Here is a 27774-nt window from a genome sequence, read left to right on the forward strand (position 1 = left end):
ACGCCACTTAGTGTTGAGTTACAGTTACAAAGGATGTCTCTTCTACTCAAGCCAAGCTGTCCATCTAAATACACTGGTCTTGACGTCTTGCCTGTATTTCCTGATTGGTTTGATTAGTTGCCTTTTTGTTACCCTAAATGAGCTGCAGATAACTATTTTGCTGTGTGTTCCTGAAATAGATATTATGTACATGCTATATGCATACTTCAGAAATAAGAAGCCTGCTTCAGTTTGAGTGTAAATACTTCTGTTTTCTCATTCTCTATGAGTTAAGTTGTCCTAAAGCACTTCATTACAAGGAGTAAATTAATGCTAAAATTGCATTCCACTATGTTATCTTAATAGTAATGACTGGTTTTGATTAGCTATTCAGCTGTTGAATGGACTGAGTGTGAAGCAGTAAGTTTCCTCTGGTGTTTTTTGTGGTGTTCTGAAACTTGATTTAACCTGGTTTTACCTGCTACTCTCACTGTAAAAGGAAATGTCTTGTTTTAGTTTGCAATGATAATGCTCTGTAACCATTAGAAATTAGACTATTGACAGCTGTCAGAAAAAAAGGGTGTCATTTCCTAGATGTTTTCTACTTCTTTCTAAGTGCAGAGTTTGGCAGGAAGTTTACAGTAAAAATGTCAGCAGCCACACTGCCCAAAGAGCAAGAGGAGAAGGTGAACAGTCATCATGAGGCCTTTTAGGATCTATGTAGGGACTTGGAAGTACGAACTTGTGAAGAGATACGTGCTGTTACTTCCCTTGAATTATATTAGGAGTTTTAGAAGGCATTAATGTGTTGCCTCTTGCTCTTTTGTATTAGTTGACGGGGGTACATCTACTGTCACATCTCTCCTTATATTAAAAGAGATGAGGAGGCATGGTTCTACTCTGTCATGAAGACAGTTCAGGGCCAAAGGAGTGTGTCTTTATCTTGTCTTTACTTGGTCATCTGTTTGCGATGTGCACTGTCCTAAAGCTACTTTGTTATAGGAACTATATAACTCGGATGTGCTTTAATAAGTAAAAAAAATCCTTCATCTTCTTTTTAATGGCCTGCTTAGAGTATTTTGCATCACCTTTTGTAATACCCCATAACATGCTTTTGTTGTTGCGCTTCTCTTCTGCACTGCTTACTCTAGAAAATACTGGGGAAAGAAATAGTGCAAATAGCTCCAAGTGAAAAGCCTTAATTTGAAATGTTCCTGTTGTAAACTCTTCTGATCTCTTGATCTTTTCTGTCATTCTGTTTCTTTGCTGTCTCTTCTTTTTCTCTTGTTGATGGGCATTGTGTCTATTTTATGGAGTGCATGGTGACCGAAAGACTTTGCATGCATCTTTTGGTTTCCACGTATGCATAAAGTATTTTTAAACTCCTGGAAATTATCTCAATTGCATAATTGCTGTGATTTGCTACCAGGGAGGACAGGATCATGCCAGTATTGTCTTTGGCACTTAGCAGTGACTTTGTCTATTCTACTGTGGCCAAAAATTAACATGATAAGAAACCAGTCCAAACAGTCAAAATAATTCAAACGTTCAGGTATTGTGGAACATACATAGTATATTTTAGGGAAGCTGTAAAGCAGACTAACCATGTTCTCAGTCAGTCATGGAGAACATTCATACCTCATTAGAAATGTAGAAGACAGAACAGAGAGATGTAGGAGTCTCTTCCTTTGCTGTATGATGTCGAAGACTTCCCTGTACTCGAGTTACTTTTTGTTGATTGTGCAAGCTCTGCTTTGCACAAACTGTGTGTGAAAAGGAACTATTGCATCCACTTTGGACCTCAGTCTCTAAAATGATGTTAAATTTTTGTTTGGAAAAGCCAGGCAGCCATGGCAAATTCTATTTTAAACTTCAAAAGAAAAAAAGATGAAGTTGAGTTATCCTTGGGAAAATCTCAGTCTTCTGTTTCCCTTTAGCATGATCAAATATGTAACATTTTATATATGCTCCCAAATTTCAAATATTTGAGTTTCCAACAGAATTTATAATACAATGATTGTAATTCTTCTATATTGGTGTGGTGCTGCCTCTTTAACTGAAGCAACTCTGGATAGGTGTTAACCCCAGATTTTTGTGTTCCATTATCATCAAAGCAGACAAAGAGAAGACACATTTTTTTTAAGCACTCGTGTGTGGGTTGTTTTTTTTTAATTGAAATTCACTGGCAAAAAAAAATAAAATGGTTTCCTCCTATAGGTTTTATCCACTTCTACTGGCTTGACAAAAACTGTGTACAACCCTGCTGCTTTGAAGGCAGCACAGAAATCTTTGCCTGTTGTTTCACCTTCCGTGCTAGACTCTAATGAAGCACAGAAGAAAAAACAGGTAAATTACATATGCTTCTTTATAAAATGGACCTAAACTGGGAACTTATGACCATTAGAGGTAGCTGGCTATGTATATCCATTTCAGGAGCATAGATAAAACGAGTTATGAGATTAAATTCACTATAATGTGGGTTGTTTGGGGTTTTTTTTCCCAAAGGACTAGAAAACTCAGCATCATTTTGTTATTTTTTCAGTGTATGTTCAGGCAGTTTAAAAATCTCTGAGAGTTCAAAATGTGAAGTACTTCATCCTGGAAGCAGAATCTCCACAATTTACATGTTGTGAGAGAGAAGAGAGTATAGTGTAGTCACTATTTTATATTAGGCCTTTCTGGAACTGCCCCTCATTATGATCAATCTTACCTTACCAGTATTTTTTGCTATCAACCAACATTGTTTCTTCATTTGAGAGAACTGAGAACTGTATGACTCTGCATTTTATTGTTTCCAAACTAAAGCTCTTCTAGTTTTACTCTTTTTGAGTAGTACTTGGTTTTTTCTTTTTCTTTGATGTTAGAAAGGAAATACAACAAAATGCATTTGGCCTTAAATGGGCACTCAATTGTAGTTGAATTTGCTTAGAATTTTCAGAAGAGCCCAGTAAAGCTCCCTTTCCAGGTTGATTCTTGTCATTTAGTACAACTTAAATATAGGTTAGTGTTTGTCTTACTGGTTTCAAACCACTTGTCAGTAGTTCAGTACTGAGTTAGATTTAAACATAATTATTGAAAGCAGAATAACTGTTAAAGATTTTTAGCTTAGTGGTAAACACCACTAACTGATGTGTAATGTAATTTGAAATAGCAGTTTGTAGATGCACATCAGTTGTGGCACTGGGCCAGAGTTTGAAAAAATCACTTACAGTTTTGAGATTTCATTTCATATTTGTCCCCTAAAACATGATTTTCAGTATTAAAGCCTTTGCCTTTCGAGTTCAGATGCTAAGTGCCTGTGAAATGGCAAAAAGCTCCTAATAAAATTGCCTCAACATAATAGCTGTAGAGTTGTTTTTTTTTTTAAAGAGAAGACACTGAAGGTGTGCTAAGTGATTGGCTCTTTTCTAGCACTCTTTTGCTCCTTCCTCTCCTCAGAGGCTTCTATTGCAATGTACTAGTTCTTGTGGGAAAACATGATTTTGTGCGACTCACTCCTTTCCTCCTGTCTCCCTAATTTTTCTTAGCATCCATTCCCTTGTCTTACCTTCCCTTTCCCTGCAGAAAAATGATGCACGCTATTTGCAAATCTAATATGTCATGCAGCAGATTTTGTCAGTATTTGGGAACACAGACAAAAACTTTGTTCCTATGTCATTTTTTTAAATAGCTGTGGTGCACTTACACTCTCTGTGTAAAATAATCCAGTTGCAGTCTGATCCCAATTGATTGGTGATCTAGAGGTGTAAATTCATCTTCTTTCTCTCCTCTTATGCCATGAAATATGCTGATAACAAAGCCTTTGTTTTCTACCAAGTATCTTGCTTTCAAAGGCTTCTATATTGTGTATCTGAGAGCAAGAAGCAGTTGCTTTCTCTCAAGTAGCATTAGTAGGACAGCAGCTGTGGTATCTCCTCCTGCTTCTCCCGAGTTCAGTATATGTCAGATTTCTCAGTTTCAGTACGTTTTGATAAGCCCATTACAATGCCAGTCCTTTTTTTTCTGAGCAAATTGGGTGGTAGTATTTGTCACTTCCAAGTTACAGCATTCACATGCAGAAGAAATTGTTTTCTTTGGGTAACACTTTTAATTTTAGAAAATAGATTTAATTGTATTGTGCTTGTAACTGTACCTAACAATGTGTTGTTATTGGTGGAGTTGATTTGCGGTTGCTTTCAAGGTACTGTCCTTGCATATTTAAACTCTTGTACGCTGCACCTCTCATGGTCCTGGTGTTACGTTGCCTTTCAGCTTTCGGTGGAGTTGTGTAAGGGGTTAATTTGTATCTAAGTAATAATGAAGTCTTCCCAGCACAGATCTAAGATCGTTAGATCCTTTGCTAATTCGGTGATGCATTGTTTTCCAAAACACAATATGCAGTGTTGCATATTACTACTTTGAGTTTCTGTTACTATTTTTTTCTCTGTTATTGTAAGTTAGTACTGTGTAGTAGTCAGGCATAGTATTCTCCTGGCAATATTTTTCAAAATCTAGACACTTACTGCATTTCTTTTATGCTTCTAGGAAGCATTACGACTTCAACAAGATGTGAGAAAAAAGAAGCAAGAAATCCTAGAGAAGCACATTGAAACGCAGAAGGTAAGATATTAGCATTAAAGAAACTTAGCAATTCAGTTGTAAAATTTCAATTCACTTTAAATATTTCATCATCTGTAAGCATGAGATAGAAAACTAGCCTATAACATAAGAAATCTCTTGGAATAGAGTATCAGCGTATTATTTTAAGCTTAGAATTTTAATCTGACTTGTTTGGCAGTTCACTTAAACTACAAGCTTATACAGTTCAGCTACAGTTTTGGGTCAAATTGCCTAATTTGGGTGCAGCATACATACATGTTTTGGGAGAAGTGGAAGCCTGAGAGTTCTACTTGACAGGAGCGGGAAAGATCGACATAGAAAATTATGCATGATTGCACTTTAGGAGGAGAAAACGGCCAAAATGTCATTAAAGTGGAATAAAAATATTGAAATAATGCAAGTATATTGAAAAATCTATCTAAATTAGAAATTTCAGATGTTCATTAGTAAATGAATCAGAGATTCAGACAAAGAGTTTGATTTAATGTAAGCTCTTACTAGCCCTGTGTAATGAGAGTGAGCATCACATGCAGGAACTGCAGTATTCTGCTTTTCTTTTAGTTGCAGTGAGTACTTGCAAACAGATTTGTGGTAGTAGTTGCTGAGTAAGAAGGTTTTTCTTACTATTTTTCAAATTGGACAGATGCTGATTTCAAAGTTGGAGAAGAACAAAGCCATGAAGTCAGAAGACAAAGCAGAAATCATGAAAACACTGGAAATTTTGACTAACAGCATTACCAAGTTAAAGGATGAATTAAAAGGTGTATCACCAGGAGGAGGCACTCCTTTAAAAAGCATGAAAACCAAGACTCAGGTAATGAAGTTTTGGTCAGCTTTTTAGTAAGATGAGTTCCTGTGATTACCTCAATAGAATGAAAATGTGCATCCATATCAGCAGTAGTTAGAAACATACTGGCTTCATTTTGAAGTAGTCTTTCCAGTTGGATTGGGTTTGCTCTCTTTTGAAATAAATGGCTGTTGCCTGCAAGGTTTGCCTCCTGTTACGCAGATGCTGCATCATCTGGATAATCAAAAATTGAAACAGGAGGCACACAATTATTTCCTTTGTATTATCCAGTCTTTTGTATGTCTTTCATTGCATTCTCAAAGTTTGAATGGAAATCATGAAAACAGAATTTCTTATGCAAAAGTATCACCACTATGTAACACAATTATCTCTAGTCAGGCTTAAAACGTAAACTTTCATGAAACTAGTTGACTAAGATATTATTTGCTGTGTCTTTTTATGCCACTGAGGTTTTTCAGTATATTATGCTTTTTAGATTGAGGATCACACTGGCCACTTTCCTTACATCTAGCTACCCATGCTTGGATTGTACCTGTGAGGTTATTTCTCTTCTCTGCTATCATTCTTATTAGTACTTCTATAACCAGTTTCCTAGCTGTTTAAAGATGCAATGATACTACATATTAAAAGGGAGTATTCTGGGTTTTATAGAAGTATTCCTTCCTACACAGGTCACAAAGTGATTCAGAATTAAGCAAGACTTTGAGAAATAGCATCTTAGGAAAGTAATAAGGGTTCTTTTAGACATACTGCAAGCTTTTCTTGCTGTTTGTAGTGATGAAGTGCATTCTAATAAAACAGTTATCTATGTTTTTATACATCTCAGCAAGTCTTTGAGTGCAGTGGACATCACCATTGTTTCCTTTTCACAGCCTCTAATCTAATTCTTCTCACCAAAATATCCCAGCTAGCTTCAAACTAGGACAAGATTGGAGTGATGCATAGTTTTTCTCAGTCCTGAGGAATCTGCTCCAAATGCCTTGACCTTTCAAAGATAATTGAGCTCCACTTTGCAAGAACATCAGTACTTACTGATCGTATTGGATTCCAGGCTTTTGTGTATGTCCAGTTTGTTTAAATATTTCCTAACTTGATTCTCCTCTAGCAAAGGCAAGTCTTCTTTCTCCAGGCATTTCCACTAGTCTCATGATATTGGGATTGCTGGAGGAAAGGCTTTCCAGTAAAGACCGAGGAGTAGAAGCTGTTAAGTAACTTGACTGTTTTCGTGTCTGCTGCCAGATTCTCTTGCACATTCAACAGGTGGCCCTCGTTTTTTTCCACAGCAGTGTTCCTCTTGCTGCTGTTACACTTGCAGAAAGAAGCCTTTCTTCTTGCTTTCTTTCTCTCTTTGCCAGATTCAACTCTAAGTGGGCTTTAGATTTCCAAACCAACGCCTGCATGCTCAGATAGTTTCTCTATATTCCTGGGGACATCATCTGTCCCCAGGTAGAGGTCTGTGCATTCATACTGCCGTGTCGTATAAAGGGCATCTCCTGCTCCTTGCTATCCTGACTTGTCCTTCTTTAAGAAACTGCAGAGTCTATCTGCTGCACCACTCCAGTAGTTTGATATTTCTCAGGATGTCTCTGTAGTCCCTTTGAGATTGTAATGCAGTAACTGCACACAAACATCTAACTCCTCTTTCGCACCTTGGGTGCATTAGTGTACGGGAGGCTTTGGAGAGGCACGGACTTCCCAGAAAAGAAGTTTGTGATTTCCCCTCTGGTACTTGTTATGTAGGCCCTCCCTTGTTGCTGTGTGTGTGCTTGTGGTCAAACCAGTTTTGTTGATCTTGAGGTCTCTTTTGCCCATCACATCACTCTCTGCTTGGTAACCTGGTCCACCAATTCCTTGTGTGACTTGTTTTAGCTTAGCAAAGTGAGTGCTGTGCTAATTCAAATAAAGCTCTTGAACAGGTTTTCTGTTATCTTTGTAATACAGAAAGTGAAAAAACAATTTAAGCAAGCCTGTTCAATAATGGATAAAATATCTGAACTGTAGAGAAGTGGATTTTACTGATGGCTTTGTCTGAGTGGGACTGTAGAGTATCTGTGTTTTGCTAGCACTTGAAAGAGAGAAAATAATTGGTCCAATCTCACCTTTGTGGAAGTAAGGGCTTAATACAGCCTTCAGTTTACATATACAACTTTGACAATTTGATCTAGATTCTCTTCCATTTTCTTGGCCTGTAAAATCTGGAACAGCTCAGAAGACCCAACTCTAACATGAGGGCTGTGATCTTTATCTGTCATTATCTTGCTCTGTTTCTTGAAGGCTACAAAATACTCTTCCCCTCCCCACAAAGTGTAGAAACTTTTGTTGCCTCTTGGTGTCTTGAAGGACATAGTTTCTTCTTGAGACCTGATGAAACTTTGTATAAGAGAAGTCTTCATTTAGAGCACTTAGAAACACCGTTTCAGTTTTGCAAACTATGGACACTGTTCCACAGGAAATGATAGATTTTTTTTGGCATTGTAGATAACCAGAAAGTGAGGGCCAAAGGAGGTTCCATTTGAAGTTAACAACTGAATAACCCATCTTTTTTTGACTTTCAAAGCTTCCAGAAAAGAACCACCAAACAACAGACTCCTGCCCCTTCTTTATCAGGTTCAGTGGTGATATGTGATTTCCAGCTGTCACAAGTGTGAAACCTTCATCTCTTGACTCTTTTCCTGATAGAGTTGCTGTGCTTCTACCTTAGCTGGAAGCCAGTGCTGGCCAGTCTTCTAATTTGCTGTGTGTTTCAGAAATAGCTTGCTGATAGGAGCATAGCAACAGAGTCTTGTATTTTGTTGGAAAATTATTTCCTCAGTATGGAATGTGCACTGTGGAATTAATCATTTACTGTAACAATTTCTTAGATGCAGAAGGAGTTGCTAGATACTGAACTGGATTTATACAAGAAGATGCAAGCTGGGGAGGAAGTTACCGAATTAAGACGAAAATACACAGAACTGCAGCTGGAAGTATGTGTATCTCTCCTTTTGTAGCAATTGACCTTTAATCAAATATTTTCCTATATATTTATCAGATTGTGTATTGTATCATAAACTTTTTTTTCCCCAGAATGCAATATTGAATTTTATGTAGGTGGAAGCATGCAACAATGGTACTTAAAAAAATCAGTTTCTGAATTCCATTGAGGTAGAGAAATAGTCTTGTCTTTAGTTTTGATGCTAATGCATTTAAATTCTCTAACTATTTAGATGACATGATATTTTATAGAAATGTGGTATTAATACTTTGTGGGTAGCATGGAGTGGTTTTGAATTGTTGCCTGTAGGTGATGTTCGTTTTGATATAGAACAGTTGAAAAACAGTTTGATTTTTCTTTTTGTTTAAGTGCTAATCTCTTAATGAGATTAGCCATAAAGGTGAAGTGTCTTTGCTTTCAAGAGGAGGACTTGCCAAAAGCAAATACAGTGTTTCAATAAGTGTTCAGTGATTAGAAACACCCTTTTTCTTGAGATACTTGCTTTGAAAAAAAATCAGAAGGCTGTTCAAGATTCTTAGTTAACACTTTCAGAAATTCTGGATGCCTTGGGTAACATTCTGTGTTCTGTTGCACCATCCCACCTGTATAATTGTGTAGTATCTGCTTAATTGCATAATAATCTTGTCTCTTTTTACTGTTAAACAGGCCGCCATGTCACTTAAATATCTCTTGTCTTAATGAAGCTTGGTCATGTCTTATGTATAACTACAGTTATATACAGTGCACATACGTACGGCTAAGCTGTATTAAAGTCTTTGAAACTAGGTTGTTCTGCAGCTTTGGTAATTGTGGAAATAGGTTGTTGGTAACCCAAGCCAGTTGAATAGATGTGACATAAAAGCTGATGGCAAATAAAATCTTAGGAGTATACTAAAAGCTTATTTATCAGTCGTACATTTTAGAACATAGGTGAATTGAATGATCTGTAAAGTGGCAGCAGAAAGTAGATGACTGTTCAGGGTAGTTACACCATAGCTGAGTGTGCTAATGCTGCTCCTCTCATTGAGTATATTTGTATTTTTGATTGAAAAAAAAATGTGGCTTTTCCAGGAAATTACTTTTTGCTATTAAAATGAATATTCTGAATCTTTTAGTTATGACTGATCAAAGTAGAGAGAGAAAACCATGGTTATTAGTTACTAACAAAGCACACTGATATATTTCAAAGAGCAGCATGGAATGTAGCCCTTGTATAATTTACAAGAGGGATATAGACTTTTTTCCCTTGATCTTTACCTGGTTCTGCAGTATTCTTACAAATTCTTTAGAAAAAAGTGTTGTTCTCATGGTGTCTTTGTGACTAACTCCCACAAGATTCATGCATTGCTTCTGTAGCTCGTAACCAGCTGTTCTGTTCCAGGTGTCCCTGAGTTTACTGTGAGAAAACCCAAACAGCATACAGCTTTGATCGTTGAGTCATCATAATCACTTCCTACCTTGGTCACTTAACCATTTAAAAATGTTTTAAACAAAACCTAAGCAAACAAACCTCAGCTTATCCCCTCCTCCCACTTTAAATTTCTTTTGGAGACTTCATGCAAATTCTTCAGAAAGGATACAAGAGTGTGGTGGAAACTACTGAGAATGTAATGACAGATTTTTGCTTTGTCCTTGGAGATGCTTGTTCGTGCCTCTGTGTCTTCCCTCACAAGTTCTTTTGTGCCCAAAAGCTGTTATACTGCAGTAATTGTGGCCAGAATAAAATCTCAATCTGGACATTCAGAGAAAAGAGAAAGGGGTGATTTAAGTAGGTAATCACCACACTAAAAAAAAAATTGTTAATGAAGTTTCAAGTATTATTGTGCAGCTCATTTCTCCTATGAGGGATTATCCTCACAGTTGAGGGCTTTTTTGATAATGTAGTTTTAGTTTCCTGTTTTTCCTGCTTCCATCCTATTTTTGATCTGTTAATAATAAATGATACCAGCTTTTTAATGTTACTAACATGTTCATTTTTTTCTTACTTTAAGACCCTGAAGCTGTTAATTCTGAGACTTATTTGAGGATGTGTGTTTAGGAAACATAAGGCTATGTATTTGTTAATTTAATCTGAATGTTTAGATGATTAATGTTAATCCATCACTATGTTATGTATAAACATCGTAGGCTGCCAAACGAGGGATTCTTTCTTCAGTTCGCGGTAGAGGGGTTCATGCAAGAGGTCGGGGTGCGTCCCGTAGCAGAGGTAGAGGAATACGAGGCCGGGGTAGAGGCAGAGGAGTTCCTGTGCATGCAGTTGTGGATCATCGACCTAGGGCATTAGAGATCTCTGCCTTTACAGAAAGTGATAGAGAAGATCTTCTCCCTCATTTTGCGGTATGTGGCAATTGCACTTCTGTTCTTTGGATGACATTTGTCTGTTGAATGATTTTTCTCTTGATTCAGTTCATCTGGAAATACTGTTTAGGATTTTATCCTTAATGTGGTGCATCTGTTCATGGAAAAACTAAAAAGAATGCATCAGAAAAAAAGGAAGCAAAAGAAATTGCACAGTTGATTCAGTTAGAACTGTAATTGCATAGCCTTTACAAAGCTTAGGTGTTTTCGTAGAAGGGAAAATGGGAACATAAAGCAATAAATTATTTTTTCAGGATATGTGTAAAATTATTACAAGTTCTTAGACTAAAAAAAAGCAAAGGAATTGTGAGAACTAAGACTGACTCAATGCCAGACTTTCAGTACCTGAAGTCTTTTTGTCTTTCATGGCACTGACACTTCTCTCTGCGAATGTTTAGTCCTTTTGCCTAACCTTCTGAACTGAAGGGTCAGGATGAGAATTGTGCCACTTATATACAGATCTTGGCAGGGCAGACAAAGGTTTTTGTCCCTGTCTGCAAGCTGAAGACAACAGAGGGTTTTGTACATTTTTCTTCTGGTTTTATTCTAGTAAACAATAAATTGATGTATGCAACTGTTAGCAGTTATTTTAGTGACAAATACACATTTGCAAATACATTCTTACTATATATAAGGTGAGAAATTAACAAATGCATAAAAAACTCCTATCCCCCATTCAAAAAAAATAAAATTAGAGGAAAGGTGTTTATTCTGTAGAATGAGTGCTAAGAATGTCCAGTGCCATACAATTGTGTGAATCGTCATCCAGGTATCATCCACCATCCCTCCTCCATATTGGGTTAGGGAGTTGGTTTTGTGATTTATTTGCAGTGGCCCTCTGTGAAGGTAGAAGTCCAAGAGCAAGCAAGTCCAGTAAATTCTACTCCAATCGGCATACTTAGTGATTGCTGTCTGGCAGCCGTGCAAACACTTTTCCATAGGACAAGATGCAACAAAGACCAGTTTCCTTTTGTAAAAAGCACCAAAACAGACAAACAACAGCAACAAAACCCCAAACCAACACACAAGAAAGCACATACAGCTTCAAAATGAAGTGATGTAATCCACTTCTGTGAAGCAGAGGACATGTCTGAAAATTTAACTTGTAATCTGCGTTATTCTGTGCTTTAGTCTACCTTCTGATACTTGCTAATGTAAGTTTGGCTGGCTACGCTGGTAGTTTTCATTTCATCAGGTACTTCTGTTACTGGCTGCAAATAATGTAAGAACAGAGAATCTGCCACTGTTAAAAGCTTGATACGTGGTGACAGCTTGTGGTCAGGAATTTGTGCTCAGAACCTGCATTATGCTGTGGTTTAGTCTGCCTTATGATACTTGCTAATGTAAGTTTGGCTGGCCACGCTCATCTTCTTAATTTCATCAGCTACTTCTGTTACTGGCTGCAAGTACTGTAAGAACAAACAGAGAATCTGCCACTGTTAAAAGCTTGACACCTGGTGTCAGTTTGTGGTCGTGAATTTGTGCTCAGAACATATTTTTTTTTTAAATATACTTCAGTTTTAGTGCATGATTAAACTCAGTATCTTTTACCAAAAAAAAGCCAAACCAAAAAGAAAAAGAAACAAACCCCAAATCAAATATTGTTTTATTCCCAGTATTAGTAGTGTAACACTACTAATGTGTGCAAGCTGCACATTTGCTGTTTCAGATGTCCTCCATGTTCCATGGAAGCACACTGGGCTGTAGTTCCAACTCTGTGATCAGTCACAGCTCTGCACATGAGCAGCGCTCTGGCTGTACAGATTTGTTGGGCATCACTGCCTGCAGTGATGGCAACATTAAGGTAGCAATGCTACAGAAACCATTAGAGGAGTAGATAGATCAGGTTCTTGAGACGCTGAAGTCACTTTGATAGTTTTTCTGCAGTCCCCATATCTAATGAATCCTTTTGAGGAAGCAGAAGAACTTCTTCTTGTGTTAAAACTTCAGGAAATCTAGATGCTACAAGTCTTCCATGTTTTAGAAGTGCAAGTGAAATAACTGTATTCCTTACAAAGACAGGAACTCTGGCATTACGGCTGCGAAAGGTACACTGTTTGTTTTATGTGATTTTGTGGTGGTGTTTGATTTAAAAGAGTGCTTCTGAAGTTGTGAAATTATTTCACTAAGCTTTTTTCTTAATTCTGTTTTATTAAAAGCAATATGGTGAAATTGAAGATTGCCAGATAGATGACTCCTCTCTTCATGCAGTGATTACCTTTAAAACAAGAGCAGAAGCTGAAGCTGTGAGTATAGTCCTCATTGAAAATACCCTTCAACATTCATTTACATTATATTTCTATACTTGAGCATCTGCCATCTGGAGAGTGAGAGAATTTGGGCTGTTTAGTCTGGAGGAGAGAAGACTGAGAGGAAATCTCTTCAATTTGTACAAATATCTTTCATTTAATATATGTATTGTATATAATTATATATTGAAGGGAGGTTGTAGCCAGGTGGGGTTGGGCTCTTCTGCCAGGCACCCAGCAATAGAACAAGGGGACACAGTCTCAAGTTGTGCTGGGGGAGGTCTAGGCTGGATGTTAGGAGGAAGTTGTTGTCAGAGAGAGTGATTGGCATTGGAATGGGCTGCCCAGGGAGGTGGTGGAGTCGCCATCTCTGGAAGTGTTCAAGAAAAGCCTGGCTGGGGCACTTAGTGCCATGGTCTGGTTGGTTGGCCAGGGCTGGGTGCTAGGTTGGACTGGATGAGCTTGGAGGTCTCTTCCAGCCTGCTTGATTCTATGATCTGAGGCGGGGGAGTGTCAGATGGATGGGGCCAGGCTTCTTCGATACTCTGCAGCAGTAAGACAAGGAGCAATTGACTACAAATTGGAACACAGAAGGTTTCACCTCAACATGAGGAGAAACGTTTTTACAGTGAGGGTGATGGAGCACTGGCACAGGCTGTCCAGAGAGGCTGTGGATTCTCCTTCTCTGGAGACTTTAAAACCCCACCTGGATGCATTCCTGTGCAAACTACCCTGTGTGGTCCTGCTTTGGCAGAGGAGTTGGACTTGATGATCTCTGGAGATCCCTTCAACCTCTATTATCCTATGATTGTATGATTAAGTATATTGTAATATAATAAATAAATGAATATATTATTGTTTAAAAACTTTTAAAAGAACTCTGATGTCAGAGTATAATTCCAGATTAAACAAATCTATCACAACAACATATTCCTGAAATACTTGAGAAACAAAGATACTTTTGGCAAACTTCATTACAGGATGTACTAGACAAATTAAGGGAAACACTTGGCAGTTGATAGATGGATGTCTTGGTTTAGCTGTATTTCACCGTCAGTTGTTTTTCACCTGAAGAGTTGGAACCTCACACTGACCTCTTACTGATATCCTACGTAGTGAGACTATGTGTTTTGTTTGGGATTTTTACTTTTACCTAAAAACCTGTGGTAAGGTAAATGTGACTCAACAGCTCCAACTCTTTCAGTCTGTCCTCACAGCAGAGCTGCTCCAGCCCTCTGATCAACCCAGTGGCCCTTCTCTGGACACGCTCCAGCTTCTCCACATCCCTCTTGTCATAGGGGCTCCAGAACTGCATGCAGTATGCCAGGTGGGGTCTCAGCAGAGCAGAGGAGAGGAGGAGAATCTCCTCCCTCCACCTGCTGGCCACACTTCTCTTGCTGCAGCCCAGGCTCTGGTTGGCCCTCCGGGCTGCAAATGCACACTGCTGGCTCATGTAGAGCTTCTCCTCCAGCAGCAACCCCAAGTCCCTCTCCTCAGGGCTGCTCTCCAGCCACTCACTGCCCAGCCTGGATTTGTGCTTGGCATTGCCTTGACCTAGATGCAGGACCTTGCTCTTGGTCTTGTTGAACCTCACGAGATTGGCTTGTGCCCACCTCAGTGTTTGTGATCTCGGTGTTCCAGTTAACCTTTAAACTTGTAACTGTCTTAGAATCATAGAATCAACCAGGTTGGAAGAGACCTCCAAGCTCAATCAGCCCAACCTAGCACCCAGCCCTATACAATCAACCAGACCATGGCACTAAGTGCCTCAGCCAGGCTTTTCTTGAGCACTTCCAGAGATGGCGACTTCACCACCTCCCTGGGCAGCCCATTCCAATGCCAATCACTCTCTCTGCCAGGAACTTCCTCCTAACATCCAGCCTAGACCTTCCCTGGCACAACTTGAGACCCCTTGTTCTGTTGCTGCTTGCCTGGGAGAAGAGACCTTATGACTTTGTATCTAATTGCACCTTCATTTTTTAATTAAAACTTTATTGAAGTTGTGTTTGTTCAAATACAGTAAAATTTGTGTTTTCCTTAAGATATTCTTACAACCTGTGTATTTCCACTGGACTTTCTGTGTTTACTACTAAAGCAGACTTTTAAGACTGGCAACTGGGGAAGACGTAGAAAGTAATCATGAAAAGCCTCTGTTGAGGCCAATTGTGGAGTAAATGCAGCTAATATTTTACTTTCTTAAATGAGAATAGACCTAGGTTTTATGACCATATATCTTCTAGCCTCGAAGGAAGAAGAGGACTCCCAGTTGTAAAACGTTGCATTTTTATGTAGCAGTAATTTCTTCCCAAGATTACAAGTTGTTTCTGGACCCAAATGTCACGTATAAGTACTTCTAAAAATTCTAGTTGTGTGACACTGCGATGGGACCATGGACGAAAAGCTCCTGAGCTGCATTTTAATAAGCTTAGGATCTTTTAAATTTATCATAAATTTATATGTACAGATTTAAAATTTATACCTGGGGACTTTAATATCACACAATTCATGTTCAGATGTCACTGAACATGTAATTGTTTCCACATTTCACATTATGCTGTACTTTGAGATTGTCCTATAAATCTTTTGTGACCGTGACAGTTATTTCGGAATGTTGCTAACGCTGATTTATGCTCATTCATGTTACTTTAATTCGAACATACTATTTCCAAAGCAGCCACTTAATGCAGCTGGTACTTAGAAAGGCATGAATATCCCATAAGTGGAAGATTTTTAGATTTCAATTACAATGGCTTTGCAGGAAGTGGAACATTTTCCAGTAGATTAAGCTGTAATCACAAAGGGGCTTTTCTTAGTTGTTTGAGTTTGGCATTTCTTAAATATTTGAACCATTTGTATTTGTGAGATCACAGAATCACAGAATCAGTCAGGATTGGAAGGCACCACAAGGATCGTCTAGTTCCAGCCCCCCTGGCATGGGCAGGGACACCCTACCCTAGAGCAGGCTGCACACAGCCTCAGCCAGCCTGGCCTCAAACACCTCCAGCCATGGGGCCTCAACCACCTCCCTGGGCAACCCAGTCCAGCCTGTCACCACTCTCATGCTCAACAGCTTCCTCCTCACCTCCACTCTCAATCTCCCCACCTCCACCTTTGCTCCATTCCCCCCAGTCCTGTCACTCACTGACAGCCAAAAAAGTCTCTCCCTAGCTTTTTTGGAGGCCCCCTTCAGATGCTGCAAGGCCACAAGAAGGTCACCTGGAAGCCCCCTCTTCTCCAGGCTGAAGTATCTTACTCCTTCCAGTAAGCTATCCATTAACAGTTTTGCATCTGTCTGAAAGGTGAAGAACCCATCAGGATAATACTAGGAACTAGGAAGATTTGGCTGAGTATTTTTCCTATATCACCCAATTATTTCTGGTTTTCCAAGCTTTTTTTTCTTCTGAATATAATTTGATGATTTTCCTGAATGTGTGAATACCATGTGCAGTGAATGAAGTTAATTTGTTTTAATCTGTGAACAGTAACTCAGCATGAGCACATATCGTGACTTGGAATTTTCTTTTGGAAGAGCAGGCTGTTGGGTTATTTCTGACATTTAAGTGTTACTGAAATTAACTTCCCCCTTGACAATTATATAACTAAAAGCTTTAAACTTGTTTTAGGCTGCAATTCATGGATGTCGTTTTAAAGGACAGGAGCTAAAGTTGGCATGGAACAAGCCTGTGGCTACTATGGCAGCTGTTGAAACAGAAGAAGCTGAACCTGAAGAAGAAGAAGTAAGCTTGCTTTTTCTTTCTCTTTATCTTTTCTTAAGACAAAAGAACAGCATTTTCAAAGGAAAAGGATTTGTCAATTCATGCTTTTGCATGTGAATGTAGCTCACACTTTGCTTAACTGCATGTGCATATTTGCCATAGGATACCTGAAGCGTGTACCTTGACTGTCTTGGTGATGTTATTTCATCTGTGTATTTTTCCTGGCATGTTTTCACAGACTTACCATAGAAGCAACTTCAACAAGATTGTATTGATTATAGCCATATTTGACTTTATTTTGTATTCCATAGCATTCACTCTCTGGATTTGGGGAGTGTGCTGTAGGTGTTGGGGTTTTTTGTTGTAGTTTCATTTGGGAGTTTTTTGGGTGTTGATTTTTTTTGAGGGGGGGCAGGATGGGACTTCAGGTTTTATCATTTGGAGGTTTGTTTTTTTATGGAGGTTGTTAGGTTGTTTGTGTGTTTTCTAATCAGTTGTTTTTTTACAATCGTAGAATCAGTCAGGGTTGGAAGGGACCACAAGGAGCAGCCAGTTCCAACCCCCCTGCCATGCCCAGGGACACCCTACCCTAGAGCAGGCTGCACACAGCCTCAGCCAGCCTGGCCTTAAACACCTCCAGCCATGGGGCCTCAAGCACCTCCCTGGGCAACCCATTCCAGCCTCTCACCACTCTCATGCTCAATAACTTCCTCGTCATGTCCAGACTGAACTTGCTCATCTGCAGCTTTGCTCCATTCCCCCAAGTCCTGTCACTCCCTGACACCCTACAAAGTCCCTCCCCGGCTTTTTTGGAGGCCCCTTCAGATACGGAAAGGCCACCAGAAGGTCACCTGGGAGCCTCCTCTGCTCCAGCCTGCACAGCCCCAACTCTTTCAGTCTGTGCTCACAGCAGAGCTGCTGCAGCCTCTGAGCATCCTCGTGGTCCTTCTCTGGACACGCATCTCCACATCCCTCTTGTAATGGGGGCTCCAGAACTGGATACAGTATTTGTTGTTTATTTCCTGAAGAAAGCCAGTTTCTCTGTGTGCTTTCTGTCTCAAGAAATGCTGATTTCATTTTATCATTTCAGATGAAGACAGGTAGAGTAGACTTCCTCCACTAGACATTTGTGCCTTCTGACTTAACAAAATATTAAGTCCCTTGTATATGTAAACCTCAATCGCTGTCAGATAATAATGGACTGTGAGTCAACAAGAGACCACACTGGGGGGATCTTGTAGACATCTCCATTTAGCACGATGAAGGAAGGGCATGCAGGGATACGCAAAGACCTGTAGAGCAGAGAAGGAAAAATACAGATTCATTAGGAGGTGGGCTACAGAGATATTTTAGCCCCACCTGAAAACACTGAGTGTAAGAGGGCACAGGTAGTGGGGGATAGGGAATGAGATGAATAACAAGTGCCATGTACTGACTGCCCTGGTAAGTGGAGAGGACAGACTTACAAACCCTGAGGAAGACTTAAGAGGACTTCAAGCCTAGATGCGTGAGGGCAACATGTTGCCTGAGAAGTGTTAGTAGAATACATCTGTTTAAAGCGATGGTTGTTCATAGCAGGAGTCATTTGGTATGGGAAGAAAACTCAAGGAAAAGACTGCATTGGGCCTGTTTGCTCTAATTCCTAAATGGATGGATTCATCCAAAACTTCCCAGATTCTAGCAGTTGAAGTAAAAGGAGAAAATAATGTTTTTTCAAAAGCAGATGTCTTTAGTGGAATGTTTACCTTTATCATAGATTATTTTTTTTCTTGACCATCTACTTTTCTAGCACTTCTCTTGAAATCTGAGTTTGTCCTTTAACTGTTTTTGTCTCTGGGCTGTTTCTGCAGGCATTCTTCAGGTAGATGTTCGTGTGGAAGATGTGTAGGATTTGGTTTTGATCAAACCCCCTAACTATTCTTTACATTTGTATGCTTGCTGAGGTCTTTGCAGTAGCAAATGTGCAATATAAAATACTTGTTTGTCTCTACTTTTGTTAGTAGCAATGCTGGATTTTTACTTGGCCCAGTGGGTTTTAATTGAAAAGAACCAAAATAACTACCTCTGTCCCTTTCCCATTTTCCAAACAAGCCAAATATTTGTAGCTCTCCTATCTTCTTCCTTTAAAGAGATTGGGTTTTATTTGAATTTTCGACAACTGAATTAACTGTTGCCAAATTTCTTTACCTGAGGGGTTTCTATTCAATATTCCTTGGGCAATTATGTATTTAGAATCATAGAATCAAGCGGGTTGGAAGATACCTCCAAGCTCAGCCAGTCCAACCTAGCACCCAGCCCTGGCCAATCAACCAGACCATGGCACTAAGTGCCTCAGCCAGGCTTGGCTTCAACACCTCCAGGGATGGCGACTCCACCACCTCCCTGGGCAGCCCATTCCAATTGCTTCCAGCATATGGTTAAGTTGGTATTTGAAGTACACTGTTGTGATTCCCAGATCCCAGATGAATGGGTTCAAGAACTTGATGTTAATTCATTGAATTTCAGTCGAGTCTACAAAATCTATCAAGTTACTATATCATTACTGAAAGGAATTTAAAGTATATTAGGATATTGTGTCTAAATTTTGTAATTACCTATCTCCCTGCTTCAGTCTTTAAAATTTTATGTTAGTTCTAAGCCTGATTAAGCTGTCAAAATCAAAATGTATGAGATTCAGCCTTTTTGATACTGTAACACATGTAGATTGAACTCTTGGATGAAAACATCTGTAATTAGTATGAATGTGAAAAACGTAATGTTACATTTCAGTGCAACATCCAAAGTTTAATGGAACTTGGCACCTCGGCCACAAATTACACACTGAAGAATCGGAAGAGCTGTTTAATGACTATGTCCCAGTCATTTTGAAGTGTGGTGAAGAGAAAGTTTCCTTTGCTGTTTATTAATATAGGTGTATAATACATATGCATAGAGTATTCTTTTTTGAAAGCTGTTCCCGCTTAGGGTAGATCCCTCCCTGATAGAGTAAACTCACTACAACACAGCTTACTGTGTGCCAGTGAAAAATAAATCTGTTCTTTATTAAATAACAGAGATTTGTGTTTTGCCTCTTCATCTTTAACATCATCTGACATAATTTTTCTGTTGAAGTTTCAGGAAGAATCTTTGGTGGATGACTCACTGCTTCAAGATGATGATGAAGAGGAAGAAGATAATGAATCTCGTTCATGGAGAAGATGATTCAGCTGATCAATGGCAATGCTAGCACTGCACCTGTGTTGCATTAGTATTATCTAATGTACTTCTGCATCTTTGTATTAAAAAGGGGTTTGTGATGAATTTGGATTCAGATATAGACTAAAAAGCAGCTAGTCGGTTATATGTTTTGAGAGATTGATGTTTGAGTTACATTTCAGTAAATGATTGCTAAAGACATCATACTAGGAACATATGCAATGTTTTTATTACATAGTTCTACAGAAAGTTGCAGAATTCTTTGGGTTCTTTGTAATTTACCAAATTGGTCAAACACAAATGACCAAACGTTGTTATAACATAGATAATTTTTGTTCTATTCCAGATACGGAATGAAACTTTGCATTTAAAATCTTTGTGAATGTTTTCAGAAATGAATAGATAACAGTACTAAATCGAAGTCTCTAAAGTTATGTATTCATAATATTGCATAGTAGTATGCTTAGGCTTTACTATGTACTAGCCTTTTGTTGGATTTGTGTACGTATTTTACCTATGGGTTTTAATGATAAAAGTGTATGACTGCTTTGCATATAAGTCCTTATGACTTTAAGATGTTAAAAAATAAAGAAATGGAATGGTCTTCAGAAAAAAAAAAAAAAAGAAAAAAAAAAGAGGCAATAACCAAAAAAAGCTGAGGCAATGTTCCTTCATAATGAAAAAAAAAAGGAAAAAAAAAAAAAGAAAAAAGAGAAAAGACCATTCCAAATGGCAACCCCACCCCCATGTTCACAAAAGGAGCTCAAATCACTCTCACTTACGCTGAACCAGCTGTGAATGTAACAGCAATCACAACCTAACCGTACTTCATTCACCTTAACACACAGGTATACTCTCCTGCAGAAAAGCTTTCTGGTTTCTTTGGAATTTTAAACAAATGGTAAACAGAATCTTTCAACACTAAGGAATTTATTCTGTGTCCTTGGCGCTGTGCCAGCAGGAGGAGATTTGATCACCCAAGAAACACACGCAGTACTGGAAGGGAGTTTAGGAAAATGGGTTAGAAGGGGGAATAGGTGGTAGGTGGACCTCTAAAAAGCTCAGCTATACACATGAATGCATCTTTTCCTCTTCCTGTGTTTCTGTGATTACCTTTTAACATTTCAAAACATAAGACTCCATAGATACTGAGCTCACACTGCAGTCCAGAATTTGCATTTTACAGTGTATATACATAAAGTGTAAGTATACTCCACAGAAATGTTTTACTGGACCTTTCTAGCTGTGTGTTTTATTCTGAGAGGTCTGAAATTTCTTCTTTTATTAGGAAGGGGAACTGCCCAGTCCTCTGCAGTAAAGGACCTCTCTCACCAGAAGAATTTCATTTCAAAGGAAAATCCATTTATTAAGAATTGTGGGGTTTATTTGGAGGATCTTTTTGTTGTTCCTTTTTCCCAGTCAACCTAATAATGAGTGCAGCATAAAGCCACTGTCTCATTTATCAAAATTATATAGGGGATAGTACTTAACTATATTTTGTTTTTGGGGGGACAGAAGTGGCAGAGAACTGCTATGTCATATCCTCACCTTCGTTCCAAAAGCGGAAGCAGTGATATCCTAGAGAACAGAGCTTCAGCTGTACTATCTTTGTGCTATACTTTTCAGTTATTTGAAGGGCTTTTGAGACTTGGATCTTGATTCTGTTAGGTGGTAGATGGGCCTATTCTTGGTAAAAAATCCAGATCAGATTGGATGAAGCTCTAAGCAGTCTGGTCTTGTTGGAGGTGTTCCTGCTCAAAGCAAAAAGGTTTGAACTCGAGGCCCTATAAAGGTCTCTTCCAACCCAAAGTCATAGTTTTTGTGATCCTGGGTTGACGAGAGTGGGGTGTGTGCATGGGTGTTGTTGGTTGGTTTTGGTATTTGGGGTGTCTGGTTTATTTTGGTGGTGGTGTTAGGTTATTTTTTGTTTGGTGGTGGGTTTTTTTCCCCCCAGCATCCCTGCGTGTTTGCATATCTTGGTGCAAAAATAGTGCACTTAAATTTTTGTATAGTCTTAGTTTCACATTGAAATTTCACAAGTGACTGCCATGCGTGTTACAGTAAGGTCTAAATCCTGCCATAAGAAATTGTATTTGGGAAACTGATTTCTTTTTACACTGAATTTCAGGCAAAATAAAATATTTTCAGAACCTTTTAATCTAGTGCTCTGAATGAGCTGTTCTAGTTCTGATTTAAATACAAGCTTTTCTACTTCTCTCTTTAAATAATGCAGCATGTCAGAAGGTGCCAGATTGACAGTCTGGGAGGTGAAGGTTTATTGTGTGTTGTCTTACAGAAGAGGTGCAGCACAGTAAAGGACTGTTCCTGTGGCCCAAACCTGCCTTTTCCCTGCAGACAATCAAGGCAAGTTAATGACAGCTATTCGTGCACTCTTTGCGTGGATGCTTCTTACGAATGCTCTAAAATTGCTGTGTCACAGTTTCAAGTCAGTAGTTCAGATTTTACTCCTATTTGAATTCAATCTGGTAATGCATTGGTGCAAGATTTGTTTCTTAATAACTTTTTGCTCCCAGGTCTACCTCTAGGAGGATGAAACATTTTGAAATTTCTTTTTATCACCTTCCTCCCCAAAACGTCCATCAACTGAAAGGTGTTTGGAGTAGAGGGAGAGGATTTTTACTGGTGTGTATTTTGTCCCCAGCTCTTTACCATGTAACACTGAATGATTGAAAGTAACCCGGGTCAGAATGCCTTGGTTTACTCTTGCTTTGAGAGACAAAGCCAAGGACAGTGTCTGAGAGGCAATGTAAATAGATGAATGTGTTCTGTACCTATTTCTGTCATTGTTAAATCACTCGTGATGTTATTTCTTCTTGGCCTTACTCTTTCTTCCTATTCCTTGTTTCCTTCTGTTCTCCTTTCCTTCCCCCCACCCCCTACACTACCTCATCTAACTCTTGACATTTCAGTTCAATCAGATCCTTATTAGCATTGCCTTCAGTGAAGTCTCTTGTCACCGGGAGCAGCATCCTTCCATTTGCATCGACAAACCAAGCATCCTGCTGATTTTAACTTCCTCCTTTATCTTAGTTCATCCTTCTGAATGCATTCCCAAGTATGCCTGCAGTGTGATTATCTAAATCATTGGGTTTTAACAGTTCTACAGATGCATTTTCCTAGTCCAAAAAACCAAGAGTGGAATTAGCTTGGTTCTCCTCAGACAGCTTTTCAAAGTTTCTGGAGAACAAGGTGAGCATTTAAGAAGGTATTTTCTTTTCCACCAAGATGCTAAATGGCTTGAATAAGATACAATCTGACATATAGTTCAGTGACAATATGATAGTAAACCACATTTGCTTGAATTCCATTAAGTAAATATTTTTGGAAGTCAGTAATCCAGATTGTGTTACAGTTTGTCTACAAAACTGAAAATAACAAGAACCACTACTTACAGCCAGTGCTGTTTGTGGGTTTGCTATCAAAAGTCACTTACTTCAAATCAGAAAACCCATAGAAGAAATCTCTAGTTTTTAACGAAACACAAAGGTAGGAGACTTCACAAGCAAGGCTAATCAGGCCTAGTTCTTAAATAGAAAAGGCAGCCATTGAAAAGGATTACTGCAGGCACTTAAAATAGGCTTCCCTCCTGTCTCTGCTAGTTGATTGCTTGGATTTCAGTATTTCTGTCAGCAACTTGGAGGAAAAAAGTAATTTTGAGGCATGTATTCTTCAAAATGTATTTTTCTGAGAAACAGCCACGGTAGACAGATACAGTTTTGACCTTTTGGCTGCCAAGAGTGTTGTACAAAGAAAACATGTATTAGGAACTGCCTTAAACCTGTGTTTGAAGGGGTGCAATAATGACGAGTAAGCCCGTCTGGGCAAAATAGAAACTGTTGTGTTTCTATTACTAACTGCAGTCTATCTCCTTCTGAAATACTTCTGAAACTGTTAACTCTGATGTGTTTTCCTTTTTTTGTTTTTCTACTCCTTCTCTTCTTTTAGGCCCAACGGTTCCAAATTCAGAACAAGAGGTACTTTTGCAGTCTCAGGATTTGGAGATAGGAAGTAGGTTCTGAAATACCATTGGTGCTTAGACATCTTCCTTAACAGAATGAAAGCATCACTAGAAGTAGTGATGGCTGGACGAGAGCTTGAGTGACATGTTCTAGTGTGAGGTGTCCTTGTCTATGGCAGGGGGTTGGAACTAGATGACCTTTGAGGTCAGTCCCATCCTAAACTGTTCTGTGATTCTATGGCTCTATGATTCTGTGAGAGGGTGAAATAGTCTTTTGTGTTATTTTACTCTTCCTTGTTGACAGGTTCACAGAAGATTTTTTCATGAGTAGATATTTTCTTTTAAAATTCAGATATGCTTAGATCATCCTGCATATACTTCTAAGTGCATATAAATCATAGAATCAAGCAGGCTGGAAGAGACCTCCAAGCTCATCCAGTCCAACCTAGCACTCAGCCCTATCCCGTCAACCAGATCATGGCACTAAGTGCAGATGAACAGTGCAGATGATTAATTCCCAGTTGCTAAAAAACAGCTTAAGCTCTATTGTCCTCTTAAATGCAAAGGAGAAAAGAAACTTCTGCCAAGTTTTTTCCTAGTGATCTGCAGAGAGAAAATGTCTCAGCTCTGGGGCACACTAAATTCTTTTCTCTGTGCAGTAGTTTGCTCTCTGGGGAAATGAAAAAAAAATTCTTGGGTTTTAAAGGTTGTAATTCTTCTTGCACAGAATTTGATGCACTAAAAATGCTTGAACCAAAATTTTTATAGGATCATAGAATCAGCCAGGTTGGAAGAGAGCTCCAAGCTCATCCAGGCCAACCTAGCACCCAGCCCTGGCCAATCAACCAGATCATGGCACTAAATGCCTCAGCCAGGCTTGGCTTCAACACCTCCAGGGACAGTGACTCCACCACCTCCCTGGGCAGCCCATTCCAATGCCAATCACTCTCTCTGGGAAGAACTTCTCCTAACATCCAGCCTAGACCTCCCCCATCCCAAGTTGGGACTGTTGCTGTTTGCCTGGCAGAAGAGACCAACTCCCACCTGGCTACAACCTCCCAATATCTCCTCCTTTTAGAGAAAACAAAGACTTCATAAAAATGTGTCCCGATCTATGCCTGTAAACATCTCCATCTTTGTGCCCAAATCGTTTGCACGTTGCACATACAGCGTGGGTGAGATGTACAGAAGCGCAGAGTTGCCTGTAGGGTACAGGACCTCTCCTTTTGTACAGCTTCCTCGCTCTGCAGGACTCTGCTGTGTAAAAGCTGAGAAAAGTGTCCTTTCCAATGAAGCACCTTATTTTTAACATGAAGAAATGGTTTTCCTTCTATTTGCAGTCTGTGCTTTCTGTGCTTCTGATGTGGGTGGTTTTTTTCTCCTGAGGTCCTGCGTTTCGTTTTTCGGCTGCTAGAGGGCACTGTGTCTACGCCAGTGCCACCCCGCACCCGAGAGTCATTTGCTTTCATTTCCACACTTGTGTGATATTTTTTCCTGTTTCGATTCTCATGCTAATATTTGCCTTTCTTGCAGAAACCTGTACGCATCTCTACTATGTCAGCAGAAATTCTACTGGTGTGAAGCGCAACAAAGTATCTCTCTTTGGATTTAGGTACCAATGAGAAAACGTGACTCCGGGTGTTGAAAGCTGAATAAACCAGAGGAGCAGTCCCGTGTTGCAGCAGCTGTGTATCCATCTCCTGTTCTGCTCTGGGAGTTGATAAATTGCAGTTAAAGTAATAGAAAACTTCGGGTAGCTACTTCCTGTCTTGTCAAAACCTTTCATAAACGTTAATCGTTTAAGCATCTATTTATGCTCTAGTGCTGGGCTTGTGCAGTGAATGGAAGCTAAAACATTGCTGGAAGAAGAGGGGTGGGGGGAGCAAATCTAGGAGATGCTACATTGTTATACAAAGTACAAGAGAAATTGTTAGCTTAATGTTATGTGGACGAATTTCAACACTGTAGCCATTTATCTGTGCTTTAAAGTAGGCTTATGTTAAATTCATCAAAGAATTGCTACTGTAGCTCCACCAGCTGGTGTAGCGTAACTGCAGGGTTCTCAACTATGAGGTGGGACACTTGTCCATCACCCTGGTGCTGCTGCTCTGTTACTGTCTTGCCCAGCAAGCTGCTGGTTGCTCTTTTGCCTCTACGCTTGGAACTCTGTGCAACATCCGTGCACATAAATCACATTTAGGCCAGCAAAACACAGGATGCATATGTGACTTAATCTGTGTTGTTTTCTTTTCCCTTACAGAGAGTCATTGGGACGATATCAGGAAACACTGGGGTATTACAGCTTCTGGCACGCTCCTCCTGAGTCACAAATTCAACTATCTGGCAATTTATAGGGTTCTTGCCCCATCAACTTATTATCACCTGTGGATATACATCATCAAATGCTGGAAAACGTCCAAGAAATTAATATCTATGAGTTCACTTAAAGATGGAAACCTTACCAGAAGTGATTGTGAGAGGGAAAATTCTTGCTCAAAATGTTACTTGATTCTATTTATGGGAATGATGTCTTTGTGTTAAAATAGGATGGACTATTATCATTCAGTCACTGCTGTTCTCAAGAAACATGTGAGATGATGTTTAAAATGATGTGTCTTCCATGTGCTGTATCCACCACTTTGATAGCTGGTACAAGAGACACACTATCTTCATAAGAAACACACTATCTTCATATGCGTTTTGATATAATTGTTAATGTTTTCCCATCCATCTCCCCTACAGTTAATGTTTTACCTTAGGAAAATTAAAAGACTGGTAGGATGCTGTTCATGTATTTGCAAAGTTCTACAATCTTAACCTCTCTCATTCCCCTATAGCCTGTTCCATGCTTCATGTGTATTTAAAAGAAAAAAAAAAAAAAAGTTAGAATCACAGAATCAAGCAGGCTGGAAGAGACCTCCAAGCTCATCCAGTCCAACCTAGCACCCAGCCCTGGCCAGGCAACCAGACCATGGCACTAAGTGCCCCAGCCAGGCTTAACCTCAACACCTCCAGGGACAATGAATCCACCTCCCTGCACAGCTTGAGACTGTGTCCCCTTGTTCTGTTGCTGCTTGCCTGGCAGAAGAGCCCAACCCCACCTGGCTATAGCCTCCCTTCAGGGAATTGTAGACAGCAGTGAGCTCTGCCCTGAGCCTCCTCTGCTGCAGGCTGCACACCCCCAGCTCCCTCAGCCTCTCCTCACAGGGCTCTGCTCCAGGCCCCTCACCAACTTTGTCACCCTTCTCTGTACACATTCCAGTATCTCAACATCTCTCTTGAATGGAGGAGCTCAGAACTGGACACAGCACTCAAGGTGTACCTGACCAGTGCTGAGTACCGGGGCAGAATAACCTCCCTTGCCCTGCTGGACACTCTTTTTGCAGGTGTGTTTGCTCTTCTACTGGCTCTTCTCTGTAAATTTACTATATATTGAATTTTTTAAGACAGCTTACCAGGAAAACACTGAGGAAATGCCTTTGTGTTAGAGGAATAAACTATGGAAAATGGAATCTGAAATAAGAAAAATATTGACCAGTGCCATTCCCCACACTGTTTTTTAAGACAGCAATGTCTCATGCTGTGGTATTATCTGTAGGTAAGCTTTTGTTCAACTTTTCAAGTAATTTGAGCAGGTAATTACTAGTATTTTAATAGTCTAAGGCAGGACTGCTGGCAGCTTGATTGGCTGCAGCAGTTACTAAAGTTCACATTTTACGACCTCCTTAAAAATATTAATTTAGAGGCTTATGAATTGCTCTCAGGAGTCACCCTGAATTAACAAATACTGAGCTGTCTTTTGGCTTTTGAATCTTTCTGTGAAACAATTTCTGCCTACTACCCAACTTTATAGTGTTTTTAAAGAACTCATTTTCTAAATAGCAGTAGTAACTCTTTGATGGCCAGGACTAAGCTGT

The 27774-nt window shown here is 39.4% G+C and overlaps 1 protein-coding gene across 5 annotated transcripts in view; it reads left to right on the top strand.

Moving 5' to 3' along the window:
- Positions 1–20623, top strand: part of RBM26 (RNA binding motif protein 26) — a 54668-nt gene extending 34045 nt beyond the window's left edge. For 4 of the 5 annotated variants that reach the window (XM_064143914.1, XM_064143917.1, XM_064143916.1 and 1 more), the window contains exons 15-22: positions 2197–2325; positions 4504–4578; positions 5222–5392; positions 8248–8352; positions 10488–10697; positions 12878–12964; positions 16591–16704; positions 19795–20623. In XM_064143914.1, the coding sequence (XP_063999984.1) occupies positions 2197–2325; positions 4504–4578; positions 5222–5392; positions 8248–8352; positions 10488–10697; positions 12878–12964; positions 16591–16704; positions 19795–19884 (981 nt within the window). In that variant the 3' untranslated portion in view covers positions 19885–20623. The remainder of the gene's footprint in view (positions 1–2196; positions 2326–4503; positions 4579–5221; positions 5393–8247; positions 8353–10487; positions 10698–12877; positions 12965–16590; positions 16705–19794) is intronic. The other variant, XM_064143919.1, reaches the window with a different exon arrangement.
- The last annotated feature ends 7151 nt before the right edge of the window (positions 20624–27774 follow it).

This window comes from Pogoniulus pusillus, chromosome 5 (genome assembly GCF_015220805.1).
Source record: "Pogoniulus pusillus isolate bPogPus1 chromosome 5, bPogPus1.pri, whole genome shotgun sequence".
NCBI classification, from domain to species: Eukaryota; Metazoa; Chordata; class Aves; order Piciformes; family Lybiidae; genus Pogoniulus; species Pogoniulus pusillus.